Source organism: Callorhinus ursinus, unplaced genomic scaffold (assembly GCF_003265705.2).
Source record: "Callorhinus ursinus isolate GAN/ISIS: 27379988/994484 unplaced genomic scaffold, GSC_fseal_2.0 scaffold25, whole genome shotgun sequence".
In the NCBI taxonomy this organism is placed as follows: domain Eukaryota; kingdom Metazoa; phylum Chordata; class Mammalia; order Carnivora; family Otariidae; genus Callorhinus; species Callorhinus ursinus.
The window spans coordinates 5857683-5868199 of record NW_027397087.1 but is presented as its reverse complement, the minus strand read 5'-3'; the positions used below and the strand labels follow the sequence as shown (position 1 = coordinate 5868199).

Below are 10517 nucleotides of genomic sequence, written 5' to 3'. Positions count from 1 at the left end.
TTTGACATGCTTTGGGTAGAACTGTGCCTTTGTGTGTTTACCAGGTGAAAAGAGATGGCAGGCGGAAGGAAGTGCACAAGCAAAAGCACAGGGGCTTGCAAGGGCACTGGGCACAGCAATTACCAAGAGTGCCATGGTGCTATCTAAGACGTCAGGTTCCTGGGAGGGCATGGCCAGAGGCTAGGCTGCACAGACGAGGTTCAGTTGTGAAGGGGCACAACGGTAACAAGTTTGCACTTTATTCTGTAGGCAACTGGGGATTCCTTGGCAGTTTGGAAGCAGAGAAATGACATGATCAGGTAACTCTGAAAGTGATATGAAAGAAGGATCAGAGAAGAGGAGGTCCTGTAATTAGGGAAGCCAATTACGAGTTTATTACACATGTCCAGATTCAGACATAATGGGGGCCAAGACCACCACGTGGCCATGGCGATGGCGAGGAAGCCCTCTGGGGCAATTAAAGGGAGGTGACCAGTTGGAAATGTGGGTGTGGATGTTAGATATTGAGGTTGGACGTTCAGATGGAGAGTCATATGGGTCCTGTTGAAGTCATGGAAGAAAATAAAAACACCGATTTTGAGTAATGTATCATTTAGAAAATCTGACAAGAGCAGGTGTTTTTTGTTTCAGAGTCTTCACAGATACCCACCAAAAAGCCAAGTAAAAGGTCCATGGACATCAGTTATGAATACCTGATTGAAAAGAGGAAGAATGACAGAGTCCCAAGGAATGACCTCACCCAAGAAGTGGGCAGAGGAAGACTATGGTCCCCAACCCTTCTCAACTACTATAGAGATGTTGACTACTGCCCATCAGAGAGGTAGGAGAAGCTGAAGAGAGAACAAGAGAAAAGGAGAACTTTGTTCTTGAGGTCAGAGGTGCCTCAGACAACACCAGGAAGACTAACCACATGGCAGAAGATGAAGAAAGAGATAAAGCTCACTTCTAATCTTTTTAGATGTTTGGAAAAGACAAATTGCTTAAGTAGGAATAGCTAGAAAGCCTCATCAAAGAGTTCAGGGTGGGCACAGACAGAGTTGGACGCAGAATGCAGCACTCTCAGGAAGCCAGAAAGAAAGATGCTTTCCAGGCAGAAGTAGGCCTCTTTCTTTAGAAAAACTCAACGAAACTCGGTTACTGAATGAATAATAATTTCTATACTTATATACGTAATGAACTCAGATGTACAGGTGTGTGCAACTGCCTACATGTGTGTTTAGTATTGTGAAATACTAAATAGCCTATCTATTATGTAGATATGAACACATTTTCATATAATTTTGCATTTACAGAAAGGTATGTTCATCCATTTAACATATATACATATGCAAATACAGTATAGTCTAGAAGAGTGTTATAGTTTAATGTCTATTAAATATCCACATGCCCCTTCCATATATATGGCTGCGACTAAAGCTTGGTTCTATTACCCAATGTTCATGAGGATTCTCTGGAGAAATTTCGTAGTGGTCTTACTATTAAGAAGAGTTGATGTTTTTTCTTCTTTTGTCTTGCATGTGACAGAAATTGAGTTTTATACAAAGCTCTCTTTTGAAGATGACTGCTAGAAATCTGGGAAACAAATTTTGGTCCTCTTTGTAGCCAAGTGCTCTATGGGCGTGCATTTAAAAAAAATGACTTTCACTTCTGGCTCCATTTTATATGCTTTATTTTTCACTTTTTATTTCACACTATTTTTTGTAAGTTGTGTACCTTTGTAAGTTACCTTTGTAAGCTTCTTTTTCTAGGAGGTGCCATATAAACATGAAGAAATACAGAAATGAAATCACAGAGGGAGACTTTAAGGTCCAGGACTTTCTGACTAGGAAGAGACCTATTATTGTGGTCAGAATTAAGGCATGTGACAATGATAATGGGTGTGTTATTAGGACAGTCCAGCAGCGATTACAGGGAGTTGGACAGATCTCAGCCCAGGTCACAGTTCTCTCTGCCGTTTACGAGTCGTGTGACGGCAGGCATGTTAGTCCCTAAACTGCAATTTTCCCATCTCGAAAACCGTGACCTCTCGGGATTTGGGGGGATGGCTTAAACGAGGCAACGTATAGAAAGCACTTTAGCACAACGCACTCCATCAATCAGCTACTGCTATCGTCACTATCTTTTGGACAAGCAGAGCTGGGCCACCATTCCTGGCCCTGTCTGCCGTGAGAAAGTTCTTCCCACTCCTCCCCGCATCTCCCACACCCACAGACGCTGGGCAGCTGTCTCCCGCCAGATACGGATCACACCTCCGGCGCGCACCTCCACGGCCGCCGCCTCCCGCAGGGTGCAGGGCGCCGATCTCCAGCCAAAGTCCTGCAAATCGCTACCGAGAAGGCACGGGAGGCGCAGGCTAAGGCAGAGCCACACCTGAGTGTTAGTTCCCTACCGCGCCCCCGGCGGCGCTCCGGTAGACACAAGGGGCCCCGCGAAGGGGCCAGGGGTCTCCGCGAGGCGGGACAGAAGTGCGGCCTCCCCCCCCCCAGCCCACCCCCCGAGCCGCTCCGCGAAGCCCGTGCCCTCGGGCTCACACCGACTCGGCGGCGCCCCTTCAGACTTCAGCTGGGGGCCGGGAGCGGCGGGCGGCGCCGCCGGGCGCTCGCGAGTGATGGGGGCGGGTTTCGCAGAGGAGCCGGAGAGCGCCACACGTTTCCTCCACCGACAGCATCGGCGCGTGTCAGGTGGTTGGTGCGGGCGAGAGTGCGCGCGCGCGTGAGGGCGAGAGGGCGCGCTCACAGAAACTTTGTGCCTGCGGGTGCGCCTCGGGCGGGCTCGCCGGCTCGGAGCGCGGCGGGTGGGCGGCCGGGGGCGGAGGGGCCCCGCGGGCGGCGGCGACGGCGGTGGCGGCGATGCGCCGCGCCCCGCCGAGCCCGTCCCGGCGCGGTAGGTGAGGCGGCCGCGGGAGCGCCGGCCGTGGCCATGGGCACCCTGGGCAAGGCGAGAGAGGCCCCGCGGTGAGTAAGGGCCCGGGCCCTCGGCGGCGCCAGTTTCCTCTCTTGGGGCGGGCGGCCGCCTGAGCCCTCTCGGGGGTGGGAAGTGGGGTGGACGACGTGGGCGCCTCCTTCTACGGGAAGTTGCTGACCCGGGGTGCGAGCGGCAGCAGGCCGAGGGCTCGGCTCCAGTCCGGGGAGACCGGCGCGCCGGGCAAGTGGGGCAGGGAGCTGGGTTGCGCGCGCGGCGAGCTCCGGAGTTGCACCGATCCCCCCTCCTCCCCTGCTGCTCGGCGTCCGGCACCTGGGTCTCCTACTCGCGGACTTTCCGCAAAATCCGCACCTGCTGCGGGCGCGGGGCTCGGGCAGCGCCACCTGGCGGCCTCTCCCGGTCCTGTGGATCCCGGGCAAGGCCCAGAAAGGCCGGTGGCATTTGCGAGGTCCCCGAAACATACAGCCCTCTGGGTGGAAACTATACCCCCCTCTCCCCCGAACGGCGATTCTAGAGAGATGTTTTAGGAGGGTCTTGAAGATGAAGGAAGAGTGATAGTGCAAAGTCTCTTGGCAGGAGAAAGAGGCCTGGAGGGGCCAGGCAACTTGGAGCGTGTCCCCCTAGAGCCGGGGGAGCCTGAGCACAGCATACCAGTTGTGCTCTGCCCAACTCCCTCCACGTGGACCCCGGTGTGACTGCGCTGTGCCCAGCCCTCACAGACAGGCCCGGGAGGGGCAGGAAGCTTTAACCTGCTGGACTTTCTGGAGCCAAAGGTTCTTGGCCTTTTCTGCATTCCCCCAACCAAGGGGGTGTTTGCCCCGAGGGTATAGCACTGCACCTTCAGCTAGATTGGGGAAGGGGGGTGGGCGTCGGTAAATTACACTGCGTCTATACTATGGGGCTGAGGGAGAGGAGAGAACTGGGAAGGACCCTCACCAGAAGCCAACTAAAGCTACCTTCCACTGCAGAGAAAGTTGGGGAAATCTGTGTTCTCTTCCTCCATTTCATCCTTTCCTCTTCTTGGCTAGATTTCATAAAAAGTTCAACCCGAAAGTGTGTGTGCCCTCCACGGAGGCAACGGTGCCTGGACAGGATTTGACCTGAACCCGTTCGGAGTTTTGACAGCTTCCTGCGGCAAACCCCACGCGGCCTTGGCTGCTCATAGTCTCAGAAAACACTTTCAAGTTAATCTGTTTCTCTCGCCATCCCCTCCCTTTTTTTTTAAATTTAGGTGAGGACATTTGGCTACAGTCCTTTAAAAATATGCCTTTGGAAATTTAGACTATTCTTTCTGTGGATTGTTTAATACCTTTAGATATGCCTGTAATGAAACATTTCCTACATCCTTACATGAAGCCATTTCACCAGAAAAGAGAGTGGTTTGCAGGTTTGCCAGGAAGCAGCCAGTCAAGACTGTCAGCAAAAAGAGCAGAGTTTCCTAGTTTATGGTGCAGATAACCCCATTTCCCCAGACCTCTCAGGTTGCAGTTCGGTTTTTAGTAGCATCTCTTCTCCCTGGTGTCTCAGGCCCCCGAGCCTCTGAGCCTGTCTGGCCTCCAGACTCCCAGATGAGGTCTCTCACTTTCCCTTCCTGCCCCCAACCTGAATACTCCCTTCATGCTGCTGCTTTCTACTTGAATCTCCCCTCGTCCCTCTTATATTCTGGTAAAAGCATCTACCTCTGAGAATCACGTTGGGACCCAAAGTGGTTTCCCCTCCTGCTGACATTAGGAGATGTGACTAGAATTAGAGCCGGGGGCAGTTTTCAGAGTCCTCAGTGGTCGATACCACCAACCGAGAGAGAAAATGGAATTTTCCCAGGATCCAACAGTTGAGAGACTGGAGTTAACACCTCCCAGCCCCAGGGGCGGAAGAGGTATGTGGAGACAAAGCCTCCAGTAGCAGTCGCTTCCTCTCCGGGGCCAGCTTCATCTTTCCCCGCTTTGCCTTGGGTGGAGGTCTTCATGGTGAACAGGCAGCAGTGAAGGCAGAGGCTGACCGTTTCCACTGGACACCCAGCACCAGGTTTAGAGAGTTGCCAGTACTTTCAGGAAGGGAAGGGAGCCTGGCTGGGGAGAAAGGCGTAGGGCACAGGAGGCCTGGCTTCTACCAGCCGCCGCACCAGTGGCCGGTGACATTGCCTTTCTGAGAGCCTGGACCTCCCCACGTATATATGAAAGTGGAAAATGACCGTGAAGAGTCTGCCCAGCTCTGGGGTCTGAGGACTGTTCCAGGGGTCTGCAGGAGGAATAAGGCCTGGGATTCAGCCTTTAGGTTATTAGCTATGCTTTTGGAGGATTTTTTTGTCTTGAATTTTCCAGCCCCTCTGTGACCGTCTACTTGCTGATTCTCATGTAGCAAAGAGCGCATGGTTCCAGGCACAGTAAATATTTATTAAATAAAGCCAGAGAGGCACCAGGTACAAATCCCAGATCTAGCACGTATGAGTTACACAACTTTGGCTGTGTCATTTAGTAGCTTTTAGATTCAGTTTCAACTTCATGAAATGGAGATAAGATCATTCTGGGCTATCAGCTTTAAAAACCATTTTTTTTTTTTGCCATATCATAGGTACTCAATTGATTATGCTCATTATTTTCTCTTATTTTCAGATACTGATCTGATCCTGGGGTTATCACAGTGCCTAGATAAAAATCAGTAATGGTCAGAAACTTGATCAAGTCCTGTAACACCAACTTGATCTTTCAGAAATCACTTCCTTGGGTTAGTAGATTCTCAGAAGCCAGTCATTAAGGCAATTTCCCAGGCCTCACCCCAGGTCAAAAGCAGAGTCCAGTGGCCACTGCTAGATAGCGCCCTGGAGCTAGTTTGAAACAGAGCTCAAAGGGCATGGTCTTCCTTCCACTAGTCCTTCCTTCCTTCTACTAGTCTGGCTGTGGACTGAGAGTGGCCCAGAGTTCAGTACACGATCTTATAGCTGGTTTCCCAAAATCCATGTGTGCCCCAACATTTTATTTTGATCTGAGCGTTTCAGCTCCTTCTGGATGAGATGCTATCTTCTTGGAGCTGCTTCCCCCACCACTCTGCCTGGAACTGGTTCTCTCTCCTCTAAGAACATCACACTTCTTAGGCTTGACACCCACAGGACAATTAAGTTTTAGAGAGTTGTCTTTTCATGGTCTAGGTCTGACTCTCCAACTAGATTTTTGAATTAAGGAGCTTCTCGTTCACCCTTATACAACAACAGCAACAACCAGCATAATGAGTATTTTTTTTTTACAGTTTACAGGGACCCCTCACCTCCATGTCTCCACTCTCTCACTGCGGTCCCCCACTCCTCTGGCCTATCACAGTGTCTTGCTTATAGAATAAGCACTTACTAATTGATGCCATTATGTGTTTATCAAAATACAGAGGGAGTAGCTAAAGTTATGGATCTGAGGTACATATTTTTTTTTTTTTTGGTCTCCTCTTTGGTAGTAAACTATGAAATAACCAAAGCCACAGAATTAATTACGTGTTCAAAGAAGTTACCAGCAACAACACCCATCACTATTAAACCTGAAAAGGTTATAGATATGTATCTGTGTGTATGTGTGTTTAAATGGGAAGGAAAGTAAAATGCATAGTTAACTTTCATGTATCCTTTTGCAAACAACTTGACCTGTACTCGTGAGGTCATGAGCAAAGATAAAGCTAAGTGAGAGTGAATGAGGGTGCCCTATTGGACTCCTAAGCCATTTCCAGATCCAGACTTGTCCTTTCACATTCAGTTCTGGAATACAGCTCCCTTTAGTTCTGTTTTTTTTTTTTTAATCAGTAAGGACTTAATAAAATGATATTTGGTGGTGAAAAATTACTCAGTGATTGCCTGTATTATCAGCAATGAAAAGCAGAATCTTAAATCCAAGATTTGTGAGAAAGGTAGGATTAGCTTAAAATCTAAATCCACCACCATGAATCCTCTCCGCTGCACACGAGTCCTTAGTCTTCGACTTGTCCCACAAAGTCCAGAGGTGTTTCTGGGGCTACCTGGCCTTCTGTAGCATCTCTGGCATTGCTCAAGATGAGTGAATTTAGCTGAAGATGAGACCGAATTCGACGATTCTTCAGAACCAAGTCAGTGGACTCCCCACTAAAATCAATTATTGCTAGGAGCTAAGGACTGCCAAGATGGTCTTGCCTCTGCCTCTCCCCTTCAGGAGCTGGAGCCAGCAGGCCAAAGCAATTCCAACCCCATGATGAAGAGCCCTTGTTGCAGCTGGGAAATCTCACCTCATTATTGGCTTGGGAGATCTCTCTTTAACAGCCAACCAGTCCATTGGGTGCATTTGCCAAGTGGGAGGGTCTTCTGTCAGCCCAACTCTCAGGATTAATTGTCTTACCTCTACTCCTTTCCTGTCCAATCTGCCTTCAGAGCTTGGAGCTGCCAGTTTGTCCGTCCCCTGGCTGCTCGGCTCACACTCAGTGCCTCTCCTCTTTTCCCCCAGGAAACCGTGTCATGGCTGCAGAGCTGCTACCAAAGCAAGACTAGAAGCGAAGCCAGCCGGCAGCCCTGTCCCCTCCCATCCCAGCCTGGCCCAGATCACCCAGTTCCGAATGATGGTGTCTCTGGGACATTTAGCCAAAGGAGCCAGCCTGGACGATCTCATCGACAGCTGCATTCAATCTTTCGGTGAGTTGGCTAACTGCCCACATGCATAAAAATCTCTATGTTACTTTGTTCTTCCCTAAAAAGTTGCTTTGTAGAATAGCAACCTAGATGGTATTTTGGCTTTAAAAATATCTTTTGAGCCTTTGAAATGTTGGAGACCGTGTGCAGTGCCTAAGGCACGTGACTGTGTGGGTGTAATAGGTCGTGATGAGAGGTGTGATTTCAAGGGAGAAAAGTTACTGAGGAGAGTTTGCGTTTCCATTTTTCTTGGGACGGAGGTTTTTCTCATGATGAAAAATCTCATAAAATGCTACTGTGCATCTGGTGCTTGGACGTCTTTCCACCCTTGTGTTCTTAGGGCACACAAAGACTTGGTTCCCTGAGCAAACACTGTTATCAGACAAGTTTGAAAGACTTTGGGTCTTGGGGACAGTAAAGTTTCATAATTCCCCTTAGAATTGGAGGCTAGTTGTGATGGACTAGGGAAGGGCAGGGTAAAGCCAGAATGGCTGTGACTGGAAGGTACTGGTTAATAAGTATTGTGCTTGATGGTCAAGGATCTGAGGAATAAGCAGACAGACACACACTGACAGTGAATTATCTAGAATGCTGCATGCTGTCATGCAGTGTGAGGGATGCACCACTTAGGGTAGCTCACAAGCAATTATCTGCAAAGATGCCATTTTTTTAAAATTTTATAAGCACTGTCTTTTGTGAGATTGTTATTTGTGAAATAGTGATTGAAAAGTACTAAATATTGGCTCCCCTCCAAAAAAGGAATGATTAAAATTGATGGAAAATTCATAGATTTCCAGCATCACTGTCCCCCCTAATCTGTGCCCCCTTTGAGTCCCTCTGTCTCCCACCCTGAAGGGTATATGTACAGGTAGTTCAGCTCAGAAGTGCCTCCCCAGCCCAGGCCCTCGTAGACCCTCCTGGGGAGTGTAGGGGAGGCTTGAGCAGATGCCAGGCAGCATGACACGTAGATTGTTTAGAATTCAGAACTAGGGATTGGTTCTAGGGCTGGACATGTTTACTGCTTGGTATACTCTAGTACAACATTGAATGGTTTTGATGATTTCAACATTGGTTTAAATCACATGGAGGTGTTGGTCATTTTTTAATAGATTGCTGGGCCTTGCCCCCAAAGTTTCTGCTCTGGTGGGTCTGGGGTGGCTCAAGAATTTACATTTCTAACACGTTCTAACAGGTGATGCTGATGCAGCTAATCCAAGAACCCACTTTGAGAATCACTGCTTTATTGTAGCCTTTTTTTTTTAACTTGGAAAAGAGGGAACATTTTTGTTATTACTGGGTTAGTCTCAAATTTTAATTCAATTTCTATTTACACTCTAATCGTTCAGTTACGAATGACTTTGGGAGCAAAGTGAGTGGTTTTCTATTCTTAAATAGTTTTAGAAAACACACAGGCAAGGAGGTGAACTAGAATTCAGGAGACAGGGGGGCATATGGCCGTGAGCAGCCTTGTTCATCGTGCACATTACTTTCAACTCACTCCCCACTGGAATAAACTGCAGAGTTCCTCACAGAGTCTTGGGAGTTTTATGTACTATTCTGTCGCAGGGCACTGTGAACTGTTTCAGGAATAAGGATTTTTATTCTTTCTCCATTTCACTGTTGAGAAAACAGGGACGGAGAAATGGTATTTATCATGCTTTCTTCCTCGTGTGCCAATTCAGCAACTGCTGGCTGAGGTCAAGGCTGTTTTCCTAACCTCTAATAATCATGACATCAGCCTGAGAAATCCAGGACCAATTCTGAAGTCCTTCCCCAAAAGAACCAAGCCTAATCCACCACCCTCAACAAATCCTACAGGGCATAAGATCCATTGTTTTCTGGAATATGTTGACCTGAAAAAAGTATGTTAACATCCAAAAGCTGTACAAATCCCATTGAGTCCAGTAGTCTTTCATCCATGCTCAGGAAGCCCCTCATTGCATCTGACACATGCTGGGCAGTGCACAAGGGGAATTATGGTGACCAGACAGACCCCTGTTCCTTTATTAGAGCTTAGAAGACCTGAGAGATGCACCGTTCAGGAAAAAAATAGGATACACGAGGCAAGGCAATAATCAGCTAAGGCGTGCAGGAAGAATAAATTACACACGTAGAGTTTGAGGAAATTTACTTCAAGGGTGAGAACAGCCACTGTCCTCACAGCCCTCTGGCCATGGGATTGCAGTGGGAAAGTAAGATCTCAAGGTTTTGCATAGTACGTACTACACCGTTTCGTGCCGCAGAAATTTATATGAAAGAGGTGAAAAAGAAAAGACTTGCTGTGTCTGGAGGGAGCAGGAGACGCACAGTGATTTTGAGTCCTGGGTTGTCCCAGCCGTGTGTAGTGGGGAAGGGGAGCGGAGCTTGAACTACCGAGGCGAGCCGAGCTGGGGATCGCTAGCAGCCCTTGACAAAGAACAATCCAGGGTGAAATGCCTGCTTGTGCTTCTGCAGGTCTCCTCAGAGGTGATCCAAAAATAGTACAGAGCGAGCCTCATGTTTCTCTCGAACCTTATCTTACTGGTTATTTTCTGTAGCATAAAGCAAATCTAGCTTAGCTTTTTGTTAATGAGTTTAGATGCTTTCTCATTTTAAAACCTGTGAAAAGAGAGGGAAATAGTATGGAAAGGTAGGGAAATTGTTTTGTTGTTTTGGTAATCTCGCACTTCAGACTCTGGCTTCAGCCACTCTCGGACCAACTTGGGGAAAAAAAAGGAAAAAAAGCCTGTTTTGAGCATAAAGACCAATTAGTTAATTTACTTTGTCCTGCCTTCTCAACCTCGCCTTCATGCAGGTCCTTTGTGGAGGTTTGAATTAGCTAGAGCTGAGCTGCCCAATATAGTAGCCATTAGCCAGATGTGGCTACTTACATATACATTTCAATTAATTAAAATTAAATCACATGTAAAATGTAGTTCCTTGCGACATTTCCTAGTAAGCTTCACTAGCCATATTTCAGGTG

The 10517-nt window shown here is 48.2% G+C and overlaps 1 protein-coding gene across 1 annotated transcript in view; it reads left to right on the top strand.

Annotated features, from left to right (window-relative positions):
* The first annotated feature begins 2739 nt into the window (after positions 1–2739).
* The window catches only part of RASGRP1 (RAS guanyl releasing protein 1), a 76237-nt gene continuing 68459 nt past the window's right edge, over positions 2740–10517 (top strand). Inside the window, exons 1-2 of the mRNA XM_025884605.2 lie at positions 2740–2954; positions 7374–7558. Of these exons, the coding sequence (XP_025740390.1) occupies positions 2920–2954; positions 7374–7558 (220 nt within the window). The 5' untranslated portion in view covers positions 2740–2919. The remainder of the gene's footprint in view (positions 2955–7373; positions 7559–10517) is intronic.